Below are 27,800 nucleotides of genomic sequence, written 5' to 3' on the forward strand. Positions count from 1 at the left end.
GAAATAACTTTGCACAGACAACAGTAGTAAACAATTTTGATGTTTGACGTCTGATGTATGTGCAGTACTCTATCTATATGACAGATCTAAACAAACAAACAGGTTTTATAAATATTCTTATATCCATTTATGAGTCAGGACATAGTTTAGCCATTTCTCCCATTCTTCCACTGGATTTTATTGACACTCACAGAAACTTTCACTCCCTGATCAGTACACATTGAACGAGATATGAACAGAATCAATGACATAACATGACCCACAACAAGCCTGGCCTCCACTTTTTGCATAGGAAAGTATTTAGCACAATGTAGAACAAAAATTCAGATCTTTACCATTTTTTGCAGTTGCTGGTTTACATTTGTAGCAATTTTTAAAACAATCATTTTTGCGCATTTCATAATTGCCCCAAAATAGTCACACTGATTTAAGGAGGGTAAGAAATGCATATAAAATTATTGTTAAGTTAGAAATAATAGATCAAGATATGACAAGCACTAAAAGAAATACACATAGAAAATAATTTTGTTGACATTTTGTTACACCCAAGATTTTTTTGTAATACAGTACAAGCACAGTCAATACGTCATCCTCAAACATTTGAGGTTAATGTACACGCAACATTCAAAATGTAGGTCTAGACATTCAAACGTTCCAGTCGTAGACTTTTCTGCTGTCAAACTACTCTCATGCCTCACGCTAGACGTGTAAAAATAAATGTATTTCTGCCACCCGTTCAGTGTAAACATTTACCTTCATGCATAAACACAGACACGCTTCATAAAACATCTGCAAATTCATAATCTAAACACTGTCCCAACACATGGAGTCATGATTCACACCGGGATCTTTACGGGGATCTCACAAAACCTGTCCTGAACATCACATTTCACCCCCGAAATAAAGGAGAAATTATTTCTAGGCCTTTTTATATATAATAATCCTCCCAAATTCTTGTTTATATATTAAAAAGTATAAAGCAGGGTAGTATGTATTGTATTGCCTTCGTTTAATACTGTTTTAAACAGAGTAAAAAAAGCAGTAAAACATTTCTCTGCTACAGTATTGAGAAAATACAAACAAAAATATATTTTGATGAATTATGAACATGAGAATTTGGGGGGATCTTAAAAGATTATCATTTTTTTATATTTTTACCTTTTATTTTTGGGTGGTAAAATGTAACATTCATGTGTTTTGTGGGATTCGCCCTTATGAGCTTATTGTTGGTGGAACCGGATCAGCCTTCAACACAAAAACAGAATCAAAGCTGGATGCATTCATAAACAACACATAAGAGAACTATAATTACATCCACTAACAACAGATTTTTGACTTTCCTGCAATAAAGTTTATTTCAGCCTCAGAAGTGAAAGCTAGTTTTGTTAGTAACCTTCAGCTGTAAAAACAGTCACAGACAAACAAACCCAAACCTAAGAAAACAAACGTCAGACTCCTCCTGCGGTTCCTGTGGTTTTGACACAGTGTTTGTGGTGTTTGGTCACTTAAAAATCTGACATGTGATGAACCATCACCAGACCATCTCCAGACCGTGTGTGTACTGGAAACACAGAGGACAGAGAGAAACGCCGTGTGATTGGTCAGGCTGACGTTACGGGTCGCAGCAAATCCAGCTGAGACTCCAGAGTCACTCGCTCTCGATGAACAACCTTATAAAGAGAAAGAAGAGGAAAAACAGAAACAGAAGAGAAAGAAAGTGCAGAGGTGAGCTCAAACTGGTCTTACGGGAAAACAACTGCTTTGAAATGTAAGTAATGCAGTGATGGCCATCGCAAGTCGCTCTAACAAGATGATCTCGGTTCAGCAGACAGACATTTGTCAAACAAGGAATTCATCTGACTGACGAACTGATCTGAGGTCACGACCTCCGGGTGACATCAGACAGAGGATGACATTGATCTGCAGGCATCTCCAAAGCATTTTATTTCTACCTGTCTTCATTTGTCATTTAAAGTCACATTCATCACACGTCTTCTGGAACAATATGAACAAATGCAAACACACACAGCTCTCCTTTCCTGACACCTGACACCGACGGAGAAGATCATCTCAGACATCTACACGACACAGACGATGGTATAGGTTAAATTTATGCTTTTAAATAATCCGATACCTCCATACATGGTGCCAGTTCCAAACCTGGCTTCATTTCACACGCTTCCATCAAAGAAAATGTGGTTTAGTGCTGGGTAAACCAGACCAACTAAATCTCACGGTGTCAAACCAAGAGCCATAAATAAACAGCTTAGCGGCAACAACATAAACACACGATATGTGATTGAAGCTTACTGTAGCTTCCCGTAAACCTCTGCAAAGAATAGATAACTGCGGAGTAGTTTTAATTTCATTTAATCTAATACACTTAGCACTTAATAAATTGTAATATTTTAACCCAACACAGAAGTAAGTTGACTTCGGGCCAATGCGTCAGATGAAACTGGCAATATGAAGGTCAAATAGTAAATATAACTACAATAGATTATACAAAAAACTGTTTGCATCAAAATCAACAAACTATCTACACTTTAAACACAAGCTGCATAAATAAAAGTGTCAATTAGAGAATGAATTTTTCTTATTTCTGCAAAATATTTTTGTAATGCAACCGCGATCCACCATATAAAAGCACTACATAAACAATAAAAATGTTTAATTTACGTGATTTTTCCTTGGCCGTCTGAATTTTTTTTTCAAAATGCCACATGTGAATGCTGTTCCATTCTATTTGTTACATATCTAAGCAGAAACACACAAAACTTCCTCTGTGAAAATTAACCATGATTTTATTACAGTAAAATGTTGTAACCATGTTTTTTGTCAGATTGATTGCCTTTTGAATAACCACAGTTTACTACAAACACCATGGTGAAACTGGTTAATGCAGCAAACCCCATGGATTAACTGTAGCTAGTAAAATATGAACTATTAAAGGAATTTGTGACCTAAAAATTAAAACCATTATCAATTCCTTTGTTTGAACATGAGGGAAGATATTTGGAAGAATGTTAGTAACCAAAGAGATCTTATCCCCCGTTTAGTCCCATAGTAGGAAAAATGTATTCTAAGGGAGATCTGTTTGGTTACTCACATTCTTATAAATATCTTCCTTTGTGATTACAGAACAAGGAAATGTATACAGGTTTGGAGCAATATGAGGGTGAGTAAATGATGACAGAATTTGTATTTTTGGGTGAAGTATGTATTGTATTCAGATTGTTTGTTTATTTATTGTAAAATCATGGTGATTTTCATATCTGAACGGGTGTCTAGCATCATGTCTGTTACTCTCTCACTCACGGTTATGAAAAATGCATGTCAAAGCAGATTCCTCTGCTCACAGACACACACAACACACGTGACACAGCTGCTATAGGAAACTCTATTTTAAAGCAGACAACTGTTTGAATCCACATTGAAGCTTTGGTGTGTGTTAATATAGGATGATCCCTGAAAGATGTTGAGACTTCAATGAATGATGTCAAGATTCTGCTTCTAGAAAACCAATAACTCATGAGGCTGACTAAGAATAATGAAGTATGAGAAAAAAAATTAAATGTTGAAATATGGAGATACGAGGTATCAGAAGAACATCAGTGATATGAATCTGTTATAAAATAATCTGATGTATAAGAATGTGTGTTATACCTTCAGTTGTTGCTGTAGTTCACTGTTAAGACGTGTCAGGACTGCGTTGGTCTCTCTGTTTTTACGGATGGCCATCTGGATCTCTCTCTTCTGTTTGGGAGGCAACCTGAAACACATATATCACATTCATCTGTGCGTATAAGTGCATCTGTATGTACATATATGGTCACGATGGGGCAACAAATCAAGAGTAAATGCTCTATGTTGTGCATGTCGACATATGGACCTCTGTGTGGATTTGGTCAGTGTGGCAGCAGAGGAGGGCGTGCCCGACGGGGGCGTGGCACTCTGGCTATCAGGGTGGAGCTTCCTTCGTACTGGCTTCTGAGGGGCGTGGCCTTGGAGCGCAGCTGAAGGATCCTGGGTGGAGGTTTGAAACGTCAATGCTAGACTTTGAGCGTATGACCCGCCTCAGATGATAATTTAAGGATGTATTTAATCAGATCTCAACTTTTTATTACAAGACAGGGCTTGAAGTTGAATGTTGTTTAATATAAATGTAGCTTAACATAGTGAATAATAGGATAATTGATAAGAAACTTAACCATTATTATTGTATAAATTAAGTTAAAATAACAAAGATTTATGACTTCTACACAAGCATATACCCTCATGTACACACTTACAAGAGCTCCTAATAGATCACCACTGAAAGTTTGCGAGGTTATGAGTAAAAATGTATTTCTCTATAAAGATTTAAATAGAATTTAATAGGATTCTGCTGTGCGCTCTGTAAAATCGGCCATTAAAGGCTCGTCTTCATATCTGTTTAAGCATGGCCAGAAGTGGTCTTACTGTTTTCGGAGGTGCCAGGTCTTCTGCGCTGAGACCTCCTCTCATCCCGGGTCTTTGGGGAGGTGTGCTGGTTTCCTGCTGAAAGAGAAAAAGTCTGTTTAAACTTAAAGAGGTCTGAATTAAGTGTTTCCTCATATCCCTCTACTATTGCTTGTCTGAATTTGACCTTAAAACTTTTTCAAAATCTGTAATTTCTCCAAATTGGTGAAATGTCGAAATAAAGGCTTTAAATTCTCCCTCTACATTTTACACATATATGACTTTCATTTATTTTATTGAGCATTCCCACTTTACTTCTTCAACGTGTGTTGTCCTTCACATTCTAAACAAAAAGTGACACGCTGGTTGGAAAGCACAGCCGTCCCGGCTTGTGGCGGAGGTCATTTGTGGTGTGTGGCACGACAAAAAGTAATAGCAGAAGCAGACCAATAGCAGGGCTGTAAATTTGTCTAAAAAGTCATAAAAATGTCTTGATTGGCTGCGGCACGCAAGAAGTTATTACACACAGCCAGCCAAAGCCTCAAGGCAACGTGCAAGAGTTACAACCGCAATACAAGAGTGTGAAGGGAACAGTGCCCACCGCCGCCTGTGACTGAAATAAGGACATATAACAGAAAATACACAACAAGTGTTGTTGTAATAGTACAAAGAGAGCGAGCTGTGTATTTCAAAATGAAAGATGTCAAGTCGGACGATAGCCGGGGTGTACAGATGGGTAAATGTTTATTTGGTTTTCAAATAGGGTCACATAACAGAACTAACCCAAACTGGACGATGAAAGCTGGACCATCAACAGGGCCACCTGTTGTTTTCCAATTTAAAAAAAGTAAAACACTCTTACCCAACCTACTTTATGATTCTGCAAAAGCACACACAGAAACACAAACATGCACACACACTAATATACACAAACATATACATACATCACGCACAAAGAAGAACATACACATACACGGACACACACACGCACGCACACACACCCACACACAAACAGACTACACGCTCAAACACATAAACACACATGCACACATAGAGACAAATGCAGTTGTACACACATACACACGCACACACACACACAAAGAAACAAACGCAAAGAAACAAACGCACACCTAAACACACACATGGACACACACAAACATACAGGTGAACATACATGCACACACACACACATGTGCACACACACCCCACAAATACAAGTGAACAAACACAAACAAATGAACACACACACGTACGCACAGACACGCTTTAACATAATAAATGTGATGCGCATGGTTTATAATTTTCTGTAATTATTGATAATTCCAGATAATTAAACACAAGCTGTTCCATTACAGTCAGACTTATTCTTTAAAATGTTTCTGCTTATCTTTTTGCTCATTATTTTTGGACACCAAACAATTCACATATTAACAGTGTTCACAACAGAATAACACATCAACTCAAGCGAGTGCAATTCACGGTTTAACAGCTCTACACAATACACAATTAAGTCTCATCTCACCAGCTCCTAGTGTCTTTCTGTCTGTTAATATGATATATTATCTGCATGTTGCCACGCAAGACTTTTCCATCCAGACCTCCTGAGAAGATCGAGCTGTAACTCGGTAATTTTAAGTAGAGATCACTTCACAGAAGCCAGACTTTAACAGCAGTATTGGCTATGAAAACCATAAAGATGAAGGAACAATGGAGGTATGAGACGATAAAGAGTCTGTGGAGGATTTACTCAAGTAAACATCTCATCACAGTCTCCTGTCATACATCATAACACATCAGAGTATTATTTTCAAAACGAAAAAAACAAACATGCAGGTGCCTGTGCTATCATATGAGTGTGTGTGTGTGTGTGTATATGTGTGTGTTTTACTGATGTCCTGCAGTTTTATAATCTCATGAAACTGTGGGAAACTGCTCTATCGTCTCAGCCTGCAGAATTAGAGAAACATGAGAGCGTGTGTGTGTTGTGCATGTGTTTTGTGTGTGTGTGTGTGCTTGTGTGTGTTTTGTGTGTTGGATACAGTAGATATGACCTGTAATGGAATAAACACGGTTCACAATGAATAACAGATCAGATCAGCACAAATACGTATGTGGAATTATGCCAGTACGAGGAAATTTAAAAGTCTTCAAGGTTTAATATGAAGGTTTTGTAAATGCTGTTTCTTGCCGTTTTTTAGTACCGTGATATAAAAAACAGCTAAAAAACATGTGACGTGACATTCTGCGTTATGGTCGTGAAATAAAAATGCTCAGAGAATGTTTTTGTTACAAATATATTGAACCATCTTGTTTATATTTTACTAAACCCTTGTTGAGGGATCATCATAAAAATGTCAGTTTATGAACAGATTTTCTATTTAAAAAAGGCATATAAACATGTGTTATGCGCATGACAAAAAAAGGACACGGTTTTTGGGAGACGACAAATGTTGTAGGTTTTCTTTGAGTAAGAATGCACATGTCAGAAACAATAATACCCAATGAATAGAAAAGGGATGCCTCTTTACAGAACATGAAATAGTTACTATATTTTCATTTGATGTGTTTCCATTCACTTAACTCACTATAAAAAATCATGCACCAAAAATAAAAAATGCTTTAAAAACTTTTTGAGAGACCTCATATGGGTCTCTGTTATTTTAGTACGGCAAGGTTCCATGGTAAGGTAGACAATTTTATGGAATTGCACACTGGTCTTAGCTGGTTCAAACTAATGGTCTCAGTCTGGCAAATCTGGTCGAGATGATGTTCAGCTGATTTAGCTGCTGGGTGAGCTGGAGTTCCTGTCTATTCAGGCTGTTTATTTCTACAGGGTGATGCCACTAAAATACAAATGAGATGAATCTGTAGCACTAACTTGAACATCTACTCACCTTCTCTCTGAATCTGCTAAAGTCAGCAAAGTTTGGCTGCTGCACAGCCTTCTGGGTATTCTTGTTTGAGCCGTGGTGGAAGCTGAAGATCTGAGACGTTGAAATTAGAAATGAGGAACTGTATGATGGAAAAACAGTCCAGAGGACCATCACATCTCACAAAAAAGACACTTCAGCATTAAAAAAGGACAAAACAGACAGAGATCACTTAACATGCACACAATTCAATTGGTAGATGCTATGTTGCTTGGCAACCATACAGACTAATGATGTATTGGCGGATGAAATCAGTTGACTGAGTTTCTCTTTAATGATTGACTTATATCTGAAGAGAGCTCACTTGTGTAGCCGGGGGACGAGGAGGAAGAGCTGGAGGAGGAGGCAACCAACCGCTCTTAGAGGCTGAGAGAGAGAGAGAGAGACAGCATGTGAGACAAAGAGTGAGAGAGTTTGTGTATTAACACAGTAATGTTTCTGTACACAAGGTCAGTCACGAATGCCGTCATATCAAACTTTTTTGCATAAAAAGTTTTGCGGGTATGAACCTTGACCGCTCTGCTGAAACAGTTTGTTAAGGTCGAGCGAGGAGGCGCGAGAGTGAGTCTTCTGGGGTCGAGGAGGCGGGGTGGGCGGCTCTTCAGCCTTTTTTATGGCATCGTCTATAGATGTGCTGGAATACGACCTGCGGGTCACACACACACTGACAGACATCATTAAATCAAATCGAAAATTCATACTTTTACTGCGATGTATCAGATTCTATTTTGATATAAACATGATAGTATCAAATTAAACTTATTCAAGCATTGTGGCATTTACGTGGTAGGGTATTTCAAAGAATATTTTTACCGCTGTACATCTAAAAACATTTCTGAACCAATGTGGACTAAGATAAATGGCCAGAAAATGGTAAATCTATACAGTCAAACGTACCATGAATAATTCATAAAGAAAATACAGCAATGAGATGAGTTTTAGTTTAAAAGTGTTGTTTTACCTGGGCCGTGTCCTCGACTTCATGATTGCATCAAGCTCCTGTGGAGAATCTGAAACACATCGTTGTGTATGTTATGATAAACACAGCTTTACTGCAATAAAACTATATTTAAAAAATCAGTATATGAGAAAATAATTAATTGTTTCTTCATCTAAAAAGAGAGCAAAGCCACAGACATTTTAAACGAGAAGGTGAAGTTGTTAGACAGCCTGTTCTCTTTGGCCAGAATAAAGGATTTATCTTTCAAGAGAAACACATCAAGTGTCTTGCAGAACATTAATATTATCCAAACAGCAACATCTGAAACAGGACACGAAAGCCAGATTTTCTAGCTTCCCATCGTCCTATCCCATCATGCACTGGGGGATTGAGAGGAAAAGTCAATATAGCTGATTCTCAGTTCCACAAGCAGCGGTTAAAACCATTTCATAATATCTTGGAGCAGGTCCACATCGCATTCAAAGTCAAATAATAAAACGGGGAGAGGGCTGGATTATTTGTGAACGCCCAGGGATTTGGGCACGTCAATAAATATTGGCTGTTACCGGATCAGAACAGATTGTATGAAATATAAGAACAAAAGGTCAGAGCTGTGGATATAAACTGGCTTTGTGTCCACACCCAGAAGCGTCCAGGAGTTATATTCCATAACATATCACACTCGGCAGGACAGAAAATAACAAACAGAACTCGCTGCACCTGACATACAATAATACACAATACAATCATGAAACAACAGGTAACAGGTTCAATCACAAATTGAGAAACCCCTCAAAACATATTTAATTAAATGTTATTATTTTAATAAAGAATTAACCTAGACATTTTTGCGGTTGACTTGTCAGTATCTCAGTAATTATTGTAAATGTAAACTTTTAATACAAGTTTGAATGTTTGATACAGACTTATTATAGTTTTGCTTTTAATTTTATTTACTTATAAATATAATATTATAATAATTATAAATATAATATTGTAAATTAGCTTTTAGTTTTAGATTTCTTACCAATTTTGATATATGCTTTTGTCATTTTATAATTTATTGGTTTATTTATTATGTTGCTATATACGGTTATTATTTTTTACATTTTAATTTTAGTTTTTGTTTATTATAAAAAATGTGGTGCTTATTTCCGTGGCAACATTTCTATTTATACTTAAGTTAAGTCTTTCCAATAATTTTTAGATCAATATCTTATTTGATTTGAATGAACAGAAACATTTTCAAAGTTTTAATTTTAGTAAACTAAAATGACCCTGTTTTTTTAATTGAAAGACTGGAAATGTTCACAGTATGATAAAGATTTCACATGCTGCGTCAGGTAGACAGTCATGGTGGTTTTGCAGTAGATCATAAAGGGTTTTATATCCGGTGAAGCGGTGGTTAATGAGAGACTGTGGTTGTGATGGTGTGCCTGAGGACAGGGTGGATGTCTTCACCTGGTTTTAAAGTGCTGACTCTCTGTATCGGTTTCTCACTGGCATCTGGAAGTCTCTTGGGGCTGAACTCTGATGACACAATAATAAGAAAATACCAGTGAAGTAAAACCAGACACAAAAAAGTCTGTTTAAAAATCATAGAGTGATTTCTGTGTTTTAGCACGGCTGCTTTGCAACAATGAAAAACTGTGACGTGATTTAAAATTAAACTTGAACTGAATTAAAAAGTATCAACGTGAGCTTATTTGGGACTTTCCTTTTCCTCTCGAGTTTAAAAGATACTTTTATGTCTGAATTATATCATTCAAAAATTGCCATATATGACAAGAACACATTTTTGAGGAAAAGCTTTCGCAAAAAGATGTCAGTTCCTTCAATCCTTTTGCTGATAATATCTGGTCTGAAAGTTATTACCTGACTGTCTCCTCTCATCTCTCGTGTCCTGTTTACAGGTATTCACACCTGGCCTAGAGGTCACCTGCCGGTCAACAGAACTCAGTTCCTGTTTGAGAAAATGAGAAGGCGGAGCGTGATGACTGATGTGTCCATGTGTGATGTGTGTGCACAAGTATTAACTTGTGAGTATTTCTGGATTACTAAGATCTCATTTGCAACTCAATAGCACCCTCTGTCTTCAGTCTGAGAGACATCCTCATAAAGTTGAGAGAGACAGATTCACACAGAGACAGACAATCATACACAAATATATAGACAGACACACAAAAAGACATACAGACACACACGGACACACAAACAGACAGAGAGGGAGAGACAGACATACACACGTACACACACACACACACACAGTGACGGATGGACAGACACACGCACACACACACACATGCACACAATCACTCGCTCACACACACGCACGCACGCACAACGACGGACAGACATACAAGCAAACACACATATACAGACAGAGAGAGACAGACAAACATACACAAACAGATGGACAGAAAGACTGACGAAGGCAGGCAGGCAGACACAGACAGATAGGTTGATTCACAGACAGACGCGCACACACACACACACACAGGCATGCAGATAAAGATGTGCTGTTGTCTTGAGGTGAAATGATTGACTGTTTTCTCACCGGCTGATTGGCTGCAGGGGTTATGGTGTCAATTAACACAATGAGAGGTTGCGTTGTCTGTAAAAGAGTAAAATCACATTTACAGTTCAGTTTGAGACTTTGATGTGAAACCTTTCCCACATTCTCTGAAGACATCATACCTACTTCAACATCCACATGTATCCGAAAGTATTTGAAGAGTACATATATAGTTAGATAGTACACTTTATATAGTTGGCAAGACAGATCAAAGTGAACACAATAACAACATCTGCTCTTGTTTTTTTACAGGTTGGTGTTTTACCTCAGATAGTGTCACACCTTGATCCACATATCCCGGTCTGAGCGTGGGGGGAAGAGTTTCAGGAAGTGCGTAACTGTTCTTCCGAGCCACAATCAGATGGAATGCGATACAGAACTCAGAGAAGGTCAGAGCGCCATCTTTGTCTACATCACTCAACTCCCTGACACAAACAAGATAACTTACATTCAAGTTATACAACTAACATCACATCAAATCTAAGACAGAGACAGCTCAGCGTGTGTTTAATGAGATCTGAGACTCCAACATCACCATATATGAGATAGAAATACAGACACACACACACACACACAAACAAACAAACAAACAGATAGACAGACACACACACACACACACACAGAGAGAGAGAGAGACACACACACACACACACGCACACACAGAGACACACACGCACGCACACAAACAGATAGACAGACACACAGAGAGTGAGAGAGAGAGAGATACACAAACGCACAGACAGAGAGAGAGAGAGAGAGACAGAGAGACAGACAGACACACACAAATGCATATGCACACGGACATTCATACACAAACAGACAGAGAAAGACAGACATACACATACACACACACACACACACACACACGCACACAGATAGAAAGACACAACGTGTGTTTAAAGAGATCTGAGACTCCATCATCACCATATATGAGACAGCTCTGGAATCGGTAGTTTTGACTTGGTGAAGAAGTTCTTTGCAGTCGTTCCTGAAACGGAAACATAAAGACCAACTGATTTATTTCCAAAACAACAAGAATTGGTAATAACATTAGTTATCTTGTCAAATAATTTTACTTAGAGTTTAATTGAATGGTCTATGTGTTAAAGAACATCAGTGGAGATATATCTGTTATTGTTTAGTCTGTATGATCACAGAAGTGAAGAGAGATGGGATGTTTTACCCAGTATGAGTGCGTTGAGATCGGGCTGTAGACTCTTGAACTGGTTGGTGTAATACTCCCTCTGTTCCTCTGTGATTCTCCACGGGTCTTCTGAATAATCCACAGACAACACCTGAACCAGACAAACACACAACGTCTGAGAATGAAATGATGTGATACACATAACATCCCATGTAAAAGATAAATGTGTAATACTAATGGTAACACTGTCGAAATTAAAGACAAGCTCTATAACATTTCATATAGCTTTTATATAACATGCTAAATAAAATTTGAAATTATAGAAGTAGGTATAGTTTAAATGCACTGTAAATCACTCTGAATAAAAGCATCTGCCAAAATGCATAAATGTAAACAAAAGTAAAGTTGCCTGCATAAAAACAAATACGAGAGAAAACAAGTCTGGAATAATAAATACAAGAGAAACTCAGAAAGAATAATGTTCATGTCACACAGAAGACTGCTGGAGGGCTTCTACAACATCAATATATTATCTTTAAATCATTTAGTGTGTTTTCTCCCCTTTAAATCCTTGTGAAATTAAAAATGACAATGCCTTTCTTTTTCATGAAATATTGCGGCGTTTATGGTAAATAGTTTATCAATGTGGGTCATTCTCTTTTTAAAAATGCATGTACCATCATAGACTTCAGTTAAAATCTGAAAGTGCACTTTCTTCCTGTAGAGACTATCCATTTTAAATGACGTCTGCTAGACGGTTTGGGCGGAGTATTCGTTTGCTCCTCCCCTTTAGCTGTCAGTCTCCTGCCAGTTCCATTTCAAAATGTAAAGGCTGTTTTTATACATCCAATCAAATCGCAGAGAAAGACGGAAGCCACGCCCACTATTTTTCTCATTCAAAATTCCATTTTACTGGGAAATGCGTCAAAATACAGAAGTAAAAAACAATCGCAACTTCTAGTTTCAAATTGCAAATTTAAAATTTCAGACAAAAAAATATTACTTAACGCAATGGCATCGCTGGTGATGATATTTTTTATATTTTCAAGATTAAATAATTATTTGTCAGCATCCTGCAGGTCACAGATAGTATTGTTTGTATTATTCTTATGAGAAGAAAACAAAACATAAAAACACATCTCAACTCAACCAAAGTAATGATTTAATAAGACCTTAATTTAAAAAAACATACACAGACTCTGTTGAAAAACTAGTGTTTAATCCCATAATTATTGATATTTACAGATATGCTTATACATAAAGCAGTCACTATAGTAACCCAGGTTTAGACGACTGAACGTGTTCATTAAAATATTATTGAGAATACATAGAGAGACATCATAAAGGACCAGGTTCAGTTTGAACAGCCAATCAGAAGCAAGAATGAGCAGGCGGAGATTCTCACCCGTGTGATTGGCGGCGGCTCCGGCTGCAGTCTGACAAAATAATGACTGGGAGAGGAATTCTCCTGAGAAACGCTGGAACGACTCAACAATTTACCATCATATGCTGTGAAAGAGAAATATAAAAATATAGATGAGGTCAAATCTTACAAATTAAAATATTTGGATTTTTCGCAAAGGAGTAAGATTTTTATTTATTTTATATAAGTGAATTATGAGGAATTACAGGATTTTTTAATAAATGCTTATGTTATGTTTTTTGTAGCGACTAATTATAAATACACCCCCCAAAAAAATATGTCTATATAATATGCTAGAATAGGTATCAAGCTTTAAAATTTAGTGAAAACTACTAAATAGGGCATAATAGCTTTTTGTAAGTTAATGATAAACATATAGAAAGCATTGTTTTATTATTGATTCTTATATTATTTTATCTTTAAATGCTTTGGGTAAAAGCATCTGTCAAACAAATTAATGTAAATGTTATAATAACCCGAGTAAAATAGTTAAAGGCGCAGTTTGTAAAATCTAATAATTGTGTTACATAACGACCGCAGATTACAAGAGTGTTGCTTGATAGATGCTACAAACTAATACTTTCACATTTGTCCACGAGACTGTGTTGTCATGGTTTCTACTGCAGTAAAATCGGAAACCTAGGATAACACCAGAGACTGTTATTAGGGAGATGCAAGGTAGGAGGAAGCATGAATTAAAAAGTGAAGAAGTGATTAAATTCTGAACGAGTATGAATAATTCAACACAAAGACATCGAGCGTCATCATCTTTGATATGAAGGGAGTCCCGATGCTTTTTGATCTCGAATGTCTTAACATCTAAAGTCCTTCCAGAACATCGATCTCTTTTATGTGCAGATTTCAAATCAAGTATTTATGATCCCTGCAGATTAATGAAGAAAAGCAGCGCTCATTTTCCTCCGTTCACAGCTGGAGAAGAATAAGATAAAAGTACAATATCACCACAGTATTTAAACTGATCGTTCAGAACAATCACCTGCTGCTGTTACGAGGGTCTGCACAGAACATGATGAGCACATAATGAACTTACAACCCAAAATGTAATTGCTGGTTTTAATACCCAATTGTTTAATTTATAAACAATAAAAATTAAAGACCGATCAAAAATCTTGAATAAAAACATATCGCATTAGATTTGTGCATCTAATACTTTAGGATATATATATTATACAAGAGGACACAAAAAATACAGTGTTTGTTGTAAACGGCATGCAAACATTTACACAAAATTAAAAAAAAGTAGATGACATTGAGAAAAAGATCAATTGAGACTAAACTCGTGCACTACTCGCTTGAGTCTGAGGGGGGCGCTAATGTATTGAAAATTTGTGTTGTTGCTCTTTCAAAGTTCAGGAGATTTGATGGAGTTCTCAGTTGTGTTTTTATATAAATATCAATTTAGTGTCAGACTTTATCCTAAAGAATTCAAAAGACAAACAAATGAGTAATTGTTGAAACACGTGCATTGAAGATATGGAGGTGTAGCGTATCGCGATTGTAGAAGTAAAATAACCTGGATTTGGGTAAATTTGATGAGAAATGTTTGAGTTCATATTGAGATCTTCAATAATATTGAATCTGAGCTCAGTTTAACACGTGGTTGACATTTCTGGCCCCTTTTCTCACGAGAAATATGCAGATGCAGATGAGAAAGTATTCTCCTCATTTGCGCATGTGAGTTTTTTTCTCATGGTTGTGATCTGCCTTTGTTGCATTTAGCCTGAGAAAAATCAGCTGGCAAAAGGAACTCTCATGGGCTTTGGACACTGTTTTTAACCAATTTTCCCAACCAAATATTTCATAGCAACGTGTAATTTTCTTTGTGTAAGTTGCAGAACAAGATCTTACTCCGAGCAGTCAACACATTGACGTGTTTGTGGAAGCAAATGGAAAACGAGCTAGAAATATAACACGTGAAACAATTCTGTGTTTATATCACCAGTCTCGGGTCAGTGTCTCAGGAGATGACGTGTGTTTCATCTGAAGCGTGTGTTACAGTTGCTACAGGTCTTGTGAGTCAACAGGTGTTGTGTTTGGAGAGTGTGATATGGATACGCCACCAGAGAGATGCAATTATCCCACCGCATTCAGATCGAACGACAGCTTTTCAAGGCTAAACGCTCGCACAAACGCACACAGCTGTCCCATGTCATTAGAGTTTCTGAGCTCAGAGCGTGCGAAAGACACCAGCTGTGTGATACGAGCTTATGTAAAGGCTGATCTGGGACAGTTTTACTGCACATGTGACTTCAAGCATGAGGATTACGAGTATCCAGCTCAAAATGAGTGACGGAGGACCTCACCCAATAGCGCGTCTGTTCCATTCCTCTGAGCGCTGTACGGATAGCTGCTATAGGCCGACGGGGAGTGGGGCGGGGAGATGCCCGGGGACCGCGGGGGAGACCACGCATCCTGTGAGGAAGAAAAAAAGTACAGAAGTTGAGTGGAATTATTTGAAATGATGTATGTAATGATTCTCGCTAAATTCATACTTCATACCTGTTTGTCCGTGCTGCTTTCAGGGTGTCTGAAAAAAGGCCTGTCTGCAGGGGGAAGAGGGGCAGAGCCTGGGATGCGAGGCTGGCTTTCATTGATCGGGGGGTGAGTGGGGTAACGCATCTCAGGGTCGTGAGTTATCCCCACAAAAACAGGCAGAGGAAGCTCTGTGTAGAATTTAAAGGGACAGTTCAGCCAAAAATATTAAATTCTTTCTTGTTGTTTAACATGTATGGCTTTCTTTTTCAGCAGAACACAAAAGAAGATATTTTGAAGAACGCCGGTAACCAAAGAGCGGTGGTTACCAAACAACACTTTCGCCAAACCACCAAGACATTTCTCAAAATATCTTCTTTCGTTCTTCAGAAAAAAGAGGCATATGCATGTTCTGAACCACACGATGATCAATCAATGATGACATATTTTTATTTCAGTAATAATTACAGCTAGAATTTCATTCAATGCACATCCAAAGTTGTGAACCCAAGACTTTGATTTGCCATTTCAGATGCGTTTGATCACAGCTGGAATTCAACATCACATGCATGAAGACCCCCAGGCGTAGCCCCCAATAAAACTTCATGTTCGACAAAAACGAAATGAATGTTAACATGCCTTTAAACCAAGCTAATTATCTCACAAGAACCTTTAAGGTTAGCCCATTTCTTCCTGCATACACATTTCTTATCCATCTCCTTCCACTTTTCCACAAGTCATGTGTGTATTTAAGAGACTATCCGTGTGTGTCTGTGTGTAATCATTAGTGATAAGTGAGGCCGTTGTTTGAGGTCAGATCAGCTCCTTTAACCCCTGTGAGGGTCTCTGAGACCCTTGAGTCCTTTAGTAACAGCCTGTACCGGGATTTAAAGATAATCCTGCCAACATTCACCGCGTTTCTGACCAGCCGGTGGAGTTAGGCGATGTTGAGCTCAAAGTTGCTCAGTCAAATTATATTTTTACAACACATTCAGTTGCACTAAACATATGAGTTTTTGGAACATAAATTTGAAAGGTGATACATCCAAATCATCATTTCATATCTTTAAGATATAAAGCCCTGTCTATTAAAGGCTTTTTAACTATACCACACGAGTGCCTTGGAGAACTTTTCTATTTTCGATACATCCAAATATTGAAAATAAGGCTGACATAAATCAGATTTTCACAACACAATTTATGACATTGATATTACCGCAATATCTATTGAAATGCTATCAGTGCTTTCAATGTTTGATCGTTTCTTTAGCTCTAAATGAATCCCAAAGATATTTTTCCACCTTATTGTTTTCATTACTGTTTTAAAGTCTTTTAAAACTTTATAGTTGTCGCTCTTGGCGTAGTGTGAACAGGCCTTTGCGAAACGTTTGAGAAAACTGTGCTGTGTTTTGGAGTTCACAGCTGCTTTCTCAAGAGTGTTTTTTTAGAGTGCCGTGCCCTCCGCACATCATGACTTCAGTGCATTATCCCTCTTTAGCTTTAGGGATTGTTGGCACACGGGACAAATCCCTGATCCCGCTTGGTTCTCTCTCCGTTCACGTGTTGAGAACTTACCACCCCCCACACTCTCCAGACGCACCGGCAGTCCGGCCTGCGCCGCCGCCATCAGCTTCAGAGCCACGTAAAACTGTCCACAGCCAAAGTATCCCAGCCGCTTCGCACCGCACACCTCTGTTATCTGAGAGAGAGAGGGAATAATGGAGATTTTAATATTCACATAACATATGACAACAATTAGCCAAAGTGTATTGAGCTACAATATTTTAAAAGCATTCATTACCGCGAGCGGGAATTTATTGCTTCCATCGTAATTGGCAAAGTTGCTACAGGGGTGAAAAATGAACCGATAATTGCCAAATCCTCATTATTGTCTCTATAGCCAGCAGAAGATAAACTGTGTTCTAAATAGACTGAATTTCACTCTTATATACATTTCTGTAATTGAAAACTCACACCGCCCCAGCGAAAAGGAAAATGGCATAAATCAGTCAGTCAGACATCCAGTCGGGCTAGACTGGTCTGTTTTAATGCTTTTAAAGAGGTTTTGAGGCCTGGGAGACCCGTCTTAAACCAGAAAACCATGAGATGTAAAAGAATAGTTCACCCAAACATGATGTTAAATAAAATGTTAAATCTCACTGGTTCTTGAAAACAAAAAAAATAAGGTTCAATATTATGGATTTGCCGTCATATCTTAATTTACCACGCTAATCTTTTCACGCAAACGTCATGTATCTACGACGTAAATGATATGGCGCTGCAGTCATGTCATCAACGGTTGTCATTACTTTAACTAATAAAAGGTTAAGAGTGATCAAAGAGCTTAGAAATCAGGTATATAAAGCTTGAAGCATTGAAGTCAGGATTGGTATCGGCTGATTATGATGACAAGAAATAGGTACTCCATATCGGCTGAAAAAATCCTGATCGGAGCTTGGCCTTGTTGACCCAAAAAATGCCATTTTAATGAAAAAATGATTTGTGTTGGACGTATTAAAGTCATACGTCTGTGATGGTATGAGGATTCATAGATGACGAGAATCTTCGGGTGAACTATTTCTTTAAGACGTGTCTCCAGCAGGTTGTAGGGACAGAAGTTAGCAGAGATAAGAAGCCTTACATCCTCTGGGAAGAAGACCATTGGAATAATGACAAAAAGACACAGGTGGCGGAACAGCCCATAACATCATTAAGGAGATTTATTGGAGACGTTAAAGAGACGTAATTCAATGCATCTATTTCATGCTTGCCGTTTTTCTTTGCTACAAAAAGACAAACATACGTTTATACTCGCATTGGCAACAGGATCGATCGAGTTCACTTCATTAGACAGTAGATTACAGAGACGTCAATCTTTCACAAATACACTGCTCACATGAAAACAGAGATGTGTTTGAAATCCAATAACCTACAGACGGAAGAATACAGGAGAGATCCAGCTTTCATCAGAGACATGAAACATTTTTTGCGCAAATATTCACTTACTACACAATATCTGGTTAAAGTCATTCCTGAAGACATGTTCCTCTCGGTCTCAACTAAACAAAATCCAAAAACGGGCTCCGATATAATTTTTCTATATTTACATTTTTATGCATTTGGCAGACACATTTATCCAAAGCGATTTACATTGCAATGTCCTATACATTTAAAAATAGCATGTGCAAATCCCTGGGATCGAACACACAACCTTGCATTGTTGACGCAATGCTCTTACCACTGAGCTAAAGGAAAGCTTTAATATCAGATGATTTCTGTGGGGGTTTTACTATAAAATTATGAAAGAATTTGTATTTTTGGGTGAACTAGTTACTAAATAAATAGTTACCGTAATTAAATGACTTTTCCCTTGTAAAAGTAAAGTAAGGGATTATTCTTATTTTCTATTTAATTACAGTCACTTCTGATGTAATTAAACTAAATACTCTGAGTGCAATAGTGGAATTGACATCAAAATTCAAAGCCTAATTTTAAAATCCATGCTTTTATATATAATTCTCACATTTGTAATATTTTAGTCAGTTAATAAGAATATTTTATGTAGTTTTATATTATTAATTTGAAAGAATTATGAGCCGCTTCGTGTCTATTCTTGAATTGCTTAACTTTAAGGTTGATGTAGGATATAGAAAGTAATTAATAATAAGTAATTTAATACTTTGGAGAGAGTAATTTGTACAGTAACCAAAGATTGAATATGTAATTAATAACTTACATTAATGAGTAACTTGCCCAACACTGCCTATAATACATACAAGCCAACATTTCCTACTGAGAAAATAGCACAACATCTCCCACCGTAGATTATTTTCTCTGTCGTTCTTGTTGTAAACACAAAGCCGAAATGCATCTATCCTCCTCACAGATAAAATCAATAGAGTTCACCTCAGTCACCGTAAACTTCAGTCAGGAAAAGATCTGTGCACTTTAAATAGCAGCACATTGTGTTCTGCTCTGTTGTTTTTCTAAGAAGCCGCCGTTGCCCGCGTGGAGAAAACAACAAATCTGCTGTTCAAGCGAAACTTCTTATCTCATTCAATAACAACAAACTTTACCTCAGGTTTCACACAAAATGTTCAGGTCATAAAAACACCACGTGCAAAAAAAAAGAAAATGTCATATTTGTGCTTTTTGTAAGCTGTGGCGAATAACCTTTTCTGAACATTATCCAGCAAACTTTTCAAACATTGACTCAGCGTTCCTGTTCGACGGGCTGTGATGAAGAATATTGATCGTGTTCATCTGATTCCGGCAGTGCTGACAGCTCATTACGGAGTACCGCGGTAACGGTGAACTTTAGCCAAATCTGACATAAACGATAAGGGCCTGCCTGCAATCCTCACGTCTGATCAATCGTCTCTGACCGGCCGGACCACTGGACCCCCGAATAAAGAGCATTTAATCCTAAAGCTGATTTCTCTTTCAGTTACAGCTCAAATGAGCTGAAGTGGTTGTTCGAAACATCGTGATTTATGAAAAAATGTATAGAAATTGATATGCAGATGCTGCTCTGTATGTAGGATATATGAAGTTTGTTGTGTATAAAGAACTAAGGCTGTAAATCAGATCACAACAACATCCCTTAAGAAGAAAATCCTGAGATTAAATTTAAGCACAAATTGAATATAGGTCCCATTCAAACCATCTAATGAGAATCTGATCCTATTGCATATTGTATGTGGAATTGCTGCGAGGGATTCTGGGATATGTTTACGTCTTTGCTTTCACATCGAAGCAGAGGATTACGTGGATTAGTTTGTGAAAACTGCGAATGAATCATATTTTGACCAACCGAATCAAAGAACGACAATTGTGGAAGTAAAACGTGTCATACTGAGCAGCTGTACTTAGATATTTTTGCTCATTTTATGTGGAAATATATAGAACAAATAGCACACTTCTCCTCAACAAACCACACATATTATTGATGTCTGTAGTGTAAAAGTTTATTCTTCAGCGAGTTTGCGCTTTAAATGAGTACATGTAGACCTGCTTTAAGCTCACAGCCTTTATTGTGATTGATAGAAGTAAAAATGACTCTTGACAAGAGCCTCACACGCTCCGAGCGTGACCAAAGCTCGTCTTGTGTGGAGTGTAATCGACAGACTGTCAGGACTGCATGACCTGCATTTTCCACACACACACAGACGGAGATAAGTCTACATAAGAACAAAAAAAAGAGGTTTAAACCAACCCCCAATGTCCTCTCTTTGTGATGACATACTGGAGGTCACACACACAAAAGAGTGTTTATTTAAAGGTTATCTTGCTCGTCTCACTTTCTGACAGGATATGAGCGTATCAGGAAGACAATACTGATATAAACACACACACACACACAAGTGAAACAATAAACCATTAACCAAGATGGACAAGAGCTTGAGAATTATTTTACTATTTATATATGGGTAGTTAACAAATATATCAAAAGTATCCTATGGTGTGAAACCGATACATCTACATCTTGTGTTCTATTTTGTATCGTTAATATTGATATTAATAATAGTCAATAATAAAGTCAACTCAACTCAAGTCAAGTCAAGTTAATTTATATAGCACTTTTTACAATTTTCATTGTTACAAAGCAGCTGTACATGCAAAACATTTAAAGTAATAAAAGTAAAAACAAAAAAGGAGAAAACACAGAAAACAAACACAAACACACACACACACACTGATTCAAACACCCCACACACAAAAACACTCCACACACACAACATGCACACGCACTAACACACACAGACACACACACACACACTCACACACACACACACACACGCACACACACACACACAGTGGTTATCACTGAGAAGCACACATTTAAGATAAAGGAGAGAGAAAGACATGTAAAATATTAAACAGACTATAAAATCCTATATGCAATATTCATTTTAAGTAAAACTTGAAGATTCTATTTCTAAATAATTTTGCTACATTATGATATCAAATGATATGGTTTGGTTTGGTATATTCTATATGTCAACTACCCATATACTATATATTACTATAAACTGAGATTAAAATAAAGATTTTTTATTGTACATTCCAATTAATATTAATCAAACTGCAGTTAGCTTGTTTTGATTTAATAACTACAAAAATACAGCTAAGTAACACTACTGATAACAATAAAACAAAAAAAACAGGATAACATTATAAAAAAACATGATTTTAGATTTTTTTTAAACTGAGTTCTCATTTTGGAACCAAACTCTTCATATATTCTGTATGGCTTTGGGATACAATCAGACATATAATTTTATAAGTAAAGCTAGGCTTTGTATGTAGGTAAAATTGTCATTGTATTCTGTGAAATACCGAAAAGAATATATATATATATTGCATTTATTTGGAGAAAACTGGACAAACTGGTAAAAATAACAAAACGTTTTGATATCATGAATACTGCAAAGACAGTTTGTATTAATTTTTAAACAAAACAATGCAGCTAATGTTTTACATTTATTTGAGGACATTTATGCTTGTTTTATTTTAACTTTCATTCTCAGTCTTTTACAATAATGGGTCATTTTAAGCACGCTGTATATTCATTTAAAATAAATAACTCCTGATAATCTGTTAAATCTCAATGAAGTAAAGATGGAAAGTATTATGAAAAGTTCTGCAACACACCAGCATCGAATTCAGAGCTGCTTGTTTCCATCATTTGGGTCTTTCACAGATTCTGTCCGCTGTCAACAGAAACCTCACATTTCTCATTTTCAAATGATTATTTCTACCTCAAAATGGTGTTAGAGCTGCAATGTGTCACCAAACAAAATAATGAAGTTTGCCCAGTCTTCTGTCAGCCCGCTACAAATTCACACCATCAGCTGAGCCAACAGCTCGGCTCAAACATCCTCTCCAATAAAAAGGGAAATGTACAAAGGTCTCACCGTTTTTTAGAACATAAATAAAGTTACAAACATGCTGACCGATCATGACACAAGGACAATAACGCCCCAGGGGATTGTGGGAAACAGCATTTAATCCAGACGTCATTATCTTCAGTTACTACCCCTACAGAGGCTGTGGAACAGGTCGATCTGGTCGCGTGAAGACACAGAGCGTTTGAGGAAGGAACTGTGTGTGTGTGTGTGTGTGTGTAAGACGGGGATTCCAGAAGCTCTGTGTTTAAATGAAGCATGTCTCTGTTTACCAACTCTGAAAAATGTTCAACCATTACGATAATTAAACCTACACCATCCCAAGAAAGTTTCCTAGTGAGTGACAATTGAATCATATCGGAACTACACAAGACAAGAGTGGAGCTTAGTCACACGGACAGCATGCCAACACGCTTGTCCAAGAGATGGGTGAAGGCCTGAGCCGGTTAAAAATAAAATCCTGTCAGAAAGCCATGAAATCTCCAAGTTATCATCACGAAGAGCATCAAGAGCAACATGTGCAAGATGTTGCTAGAAAACACTGACTGTCATTTTTGGAAGTGATATATTTTAGCAAAAACAACAAACCTACATTGAAGGCAAAGCCATTTCAATGGAGCAATACATCAAGCGAGTGTGGGGCTCTTTTGAGGTAGACTAGATATCGACCAAAGTACACAAATCCAACCAACCACTGAACATTTTTCAATTATTGGCTGGTTCCTAACGGGATTAATATTTTTTAATTATCCAACGGGAGAACGAAATTGGAATTTTTTGCAAATCATGGTTTGAAAACTCCCAATAATTGAGAAACACCCCTTTTAGTTCTGCAGCGACCCCACTCTCAATCGACCCCCTGGTGGTGACCACCCAGAACATTATAGCAAGCAACCTCCTAGCAACAACTTAGAAACTGCCTAGCAACACACTAAAAACCACTCAGCACACTTTAACCACCTGGCAGCCGCCCAGAATGCATCATGGACCCAGTCAAACATCACCGGTTGTTTTCCAGTTAGTTCAGTTCTGCTTATGCCGGGGTTTCACAACAAGATAATCGGGCTGTTTTTCCCTTCCGAGAATCCTAGGTAAAGTCCAGATGACCTTAAACGGCTCTAAAGATTTCTTATTAGATTTTCCTGTGGTGTGGTGTGTGTTTAGAGTGAATGAGCCTGATCGCTAGAACTTCGGAGCCGTCCCATCGCGAATCGTAAAAATATTCAACATGTTGAATATTTACAATCAGAAATCCTGACGTGTGGGGGAAACCCTGAGGACAAACGCAGAAGAACTCTGTTGACCGTCACGTGGAATAAAACGATACCCAATCCAAAAGCCAGCTGACAGTAGCATAACAACCACAGTCATGACTTCAACCAAACCCTTTTCTCTATTCTCTCAATTTTCTGTCAAAAGCATTACAAACACTATCATCGCAATTATGAATAATTTCAATAAAAAAAAATGACGGTGTCCGACTGTCCAGATGCTTTAAGGTAGAACAGAATAAATAGGTCCAGTAGAGCTATGGAGCCAGTAGACCTTTTGGGTGAACATGTCAGCAGCTGTTTTTAACAAAACAGTATTAATATTCCTTTTGAATTACTGTGAAGACATATATTTGAGTTGCAATAAATTTATATCTAGTGCTGTGCCACCTTAAATGCTTTAGACCAGTGGTTCTCAACAGGGGGCCCGTGGCCGTTGAAATACATTTTAAAACAACTAAAAAGCAAGATATTTATAAGTATATATTATATAGAAATTTTGAGTGAGAATTTTTTTTATATTGTTGAATACAGTTGAGGGCCTTGGAGTCAAAAAGGTTGGAGTCAAAAAGCTTTAGACGACGCTAAAATCACATAAAAGGTAATATGTACACATTTGTTTTTATTGAACACATATATAAAAAACATAGCCTACAGTGAATAATAAAAAACGTATTCTGAAATCTCGAGAGAATTTGCGAGATTTTCTGTGTTCACAGACAGGTCTCCTCATGTTTGTGTTAAGGTTTAAAACAAATATTTTGGTGTGGCACCAGCTTAAAGCTTTGTGGAATGTGTCGGGCCAACAAGAAGAAAGTACAGTCATGCTGTGCAACCCAAAAAATATAACACATCAAGCTTTTCTAGTTTGACCACAGGCTGGAACAACACTCATCTGTCACAAAGCAAAGAGCAAACACCCAAACATCACCAGGATGTGTGTGTGCAGTCCTGCTGGCTCACAAGACACACACTGACAGGCCCTTCAAAAGCCACACAATGGTCTATCTATTCCACTTCTCTCTCTTTCAGCTGTGTATCGGATAAATTATCTCGTTACTAACTGGAACGACTTTTAATGAGCATTTTAATAGACGGTGAAGATGATTGGATGACACATGAGACTTTATTATAACGATCATATGACCATCAGCTGGGAAACATGATATAACTTGCAAAACAAAATGCATAAACACACCGACCTAAGTCTACGATGACCAAAAATAAAATGATGATTTTATTATTTTCCGTTATTGAAATACCAATCACATGATTTAATGATGGAACAATACACGTCCTGCTTAAGTGATTTTCCATACGTGTTTGTGCACGTGGGCGTGTCTCTCTCAGAGATGAAGTCAGGGTGGGTCGACATGCCAGGGCAAAGGGACAGGAAACAGAGCAGAAGGACAAGCTGGACTTCCTGTCAGTGCAGGAACACAATGATAGACGTCCCCCAGCAGACTGTGGCGATAAATAATGCCAAAACCTGCTGTGACGCACCTCCAAACACTCACGCTTTATTTTTACTCATGTAAGATTATTCGTGGCAGAGGCTGTATATGAAATATTTGCATTCCAGAGAAAAGAACTTACAAACAACACAACCCGCTATAAAACAACAAGGAAAAAATGACTGTAACTGTAAATAAAAAGTGTAATATAAAACTGTAAACTCCACAAAAGGGATAGTTCACCCAAAAATGAATTCATAATTTACGCACCTTTCGTCTAATGCAGAACAAAAGAAGATATTTTGAAGACTGTTCGTAATCAAACAACACTGACCCCATTGAGTGAACACCAAAACCCCGAGACATTTCTCAAAATATCTTCTCCACTGAAGAAAGTCACATTCAGGTTTTGCTTAACATGAGGGTGAATAAGTGATGACAGAATGGTTATTTCTGTGTAACCTTTACCAACATCATAAGTAGATCACAGGGTAAAAAAATATAAAGCTCGCTTATACGACCCTTGAAAATCATCATGTGTTCCGAAACTTTCAGAGATGCAGGTTATGGTGACCTGTTTAATACATTCATCTTGGTAACCGGCTCAACTTTCAAAACCTTTTATTCACATTGAAGCAATAAGGTGTTATCCTGGGTTCCACCCAAAACAGCCAGAATGAGCTGTTATCTGTGTGTGAATACGGTAGCACGCTTCCTGTCATCTCCTTCACACACACACACACACACACACACACACACACACACACACAGAGACACACAAACACAGCATTTGAAACGAAATTGAAACAAGATTACACTTCTTTACCTGACTCACATTGTGTCATATGACACGAGTCACACCACATCCTATTGTTTACAAAATGACTACTGTCAAAACATGCCTAGTAAGTGTTAAACAGACTGTTATTATGCTTTGAGAAAACGTTCCTTTAAAATAAAGACTAAAAGGAACATTTCACATTTCACAGTTCCCATGAACCTCAAACTTTGACATTGTGTTTTTAAGCCAACTGCATCATTGAAACTACACAGTGGCTTGTTTCAAACCATGGTTGGGCAGAATATGAACAAAATCAACTGTGTTGTGTTAAATTAACCTAGAAAGTGCCAATTATTGACCCAACCATGGGTTGAAACAACAAACTAGTGTACCGTAGTGCAAGTCACGATAATCCAATGACTTAACACTATAACGTACAATTGAGAAGTATGCAATTGCGTCTTGTCCAAACACATACAATGAGCCGTCAGTGAGTAATATACTCTGACATCATGTGTAAACATTACACTTAACTATATTCTCACCTGACAGTAGATTCACACATCTAGTACACCAGAGGCAATAAAGTTTACATGGTGTGTATACACAAATCAAGATGCTTTACCAGACATGTCAACAGCAACACTATTATATTGTTTAAGTCTCGTGGAGTGTTATAAAGAAAAACAAAACAAATTCCTATAAAAAACACTATTAGGAAGCATCAGCTGTGGTTCACAACTAAAAAATGTATAACATTTCTTTATTTCGGGTGTTTTGAGTTTTACTCCAGTATGATTTAATGGTGTTCTATACGTTCCCATGGCCACACAACATCCCACCTATAGAATCCAAAACATTACAAGACCAAAAGAGACCAGCATACTTTCCGTTTAAACCAATATAGTTCCTATTATAACCAATAAACCATCCGAATATATCTGATGATTTCTACAGTTCGTTGTTTCCTCAGCATTGTACTGTAAATATAAGAGGAAAATATAAGGAGACTATTTAGAGTCATGAACTTAAATCTGTCCCGAATACGCTGTTACTTTTCACGACAATATGTAACAGATATCCAAATCTGAGAAACACCAGTGTGACAGATGTTAAGTACGCGCAATCCCCGGTGCGCCCCGTGACACCAGCGCGCACTCACCTGGTGCAGCGTGTCGGCCGGCAGCTGCGACGCCCGGAACAGCTCCGCCACCTTCCCCGCCGCCGGTGTGCCGGTGCCGTCGGGCTGGCAGAGCGCGTAAAGCCCGGAGTAACATTTCTGCTCGACATCGCTCAGGGAAATGAAAGTCCCTCCGGTGCCTGTGACGGCTCCCTGATCCATTCCCAAGCGAAGAGCCGCAGACGCCGCTGCGTCTCCAGACGTACGGCCTCACCGTGGCCCTTTGGCGGAGGGAGGCGCGTCCTCTCTGCGGTACTCCAG

At 37.8% G+C, this 27,800-nt stretch overlaps 1 protein-coding gene across 4 annotated transcripts; it reads right to left on the reverse strand.

Moving 5' to 3' along the window:
• Positions 1 to 145: 145 nt before the first annotated feature.
• On the reverse strand, positions 146 to 27,800 carry reps2 (RALBP1 associated Eps domain containing 2). Of its 4 annotated transcripts, none has more exons than XM_056733140.1 (19): positions 27,522 to 27,800; positions 17,521 to 17,644; positions 15,973 to 16,136; positions 15,777 to 15,885; positions 13,435 to 13,538; positions 12,069 to 12,180; positions 11,810 to 11,873; positions 11,151 to 11,310; positions 10,868 to 10,924; positions 10,186 to 10,273; positions 9,772 to 9,840; positions 8,332 to 8,380; positions 7,880 to 8,016; positions 7,675 to 7,736; positions 7,335 to 7,424; positions 4,462 to 4,536; positions 3,893 to 4,026; positions 3,667 to 3,772; positions 146 to 1,670 (listed from the first exon to the last, which is right to left on the reverse strand). In XM_056733140.1, the coding sequence occupies exons 1-19, from the start codon at positions 27,699 to 27,701 to the stop codon at positions 1,602 to 1,604; spliced, it is 1,953 nt and encodes a 650-aa protein (XP_056589118.1). In that variant the 5' UTR covers positions 27,702 to 27,800; the 3' UTR covers positions 146 to 1,601. The 4 variants fall into 4 exon arrangements, 2 of the variants coding, with proteins under 2 accessions (XP_056589118.1, XP_056589116.1); XM_056733138.1 differs by having other exon boundaries at positions 4,462 to 4,539; XR_008904840.1 differs by lacking the exons at positions 146 to 1,670; positions 3,667 to 3,772 and having other exon boundaries at positions 3,964 to 4,026; positions 7,335 to 7,452.

Source organism: Triplophysa dalaica, chromosome 20 (genome assembly GCF_015846415.1).
Source record: "Triplophysa dalaica isolate WHDGS20190420 chromosome 20, ASM1584641v1, whole genome shotgun sequence".
In the NCBI taxonomy this organism is placed as follows: Eukaryota; Metazoa; Chordata; class Actinopteri; order Cypriniformes; family Nemacheilidae; genus Triplophysa; species Triplophysa dalaica.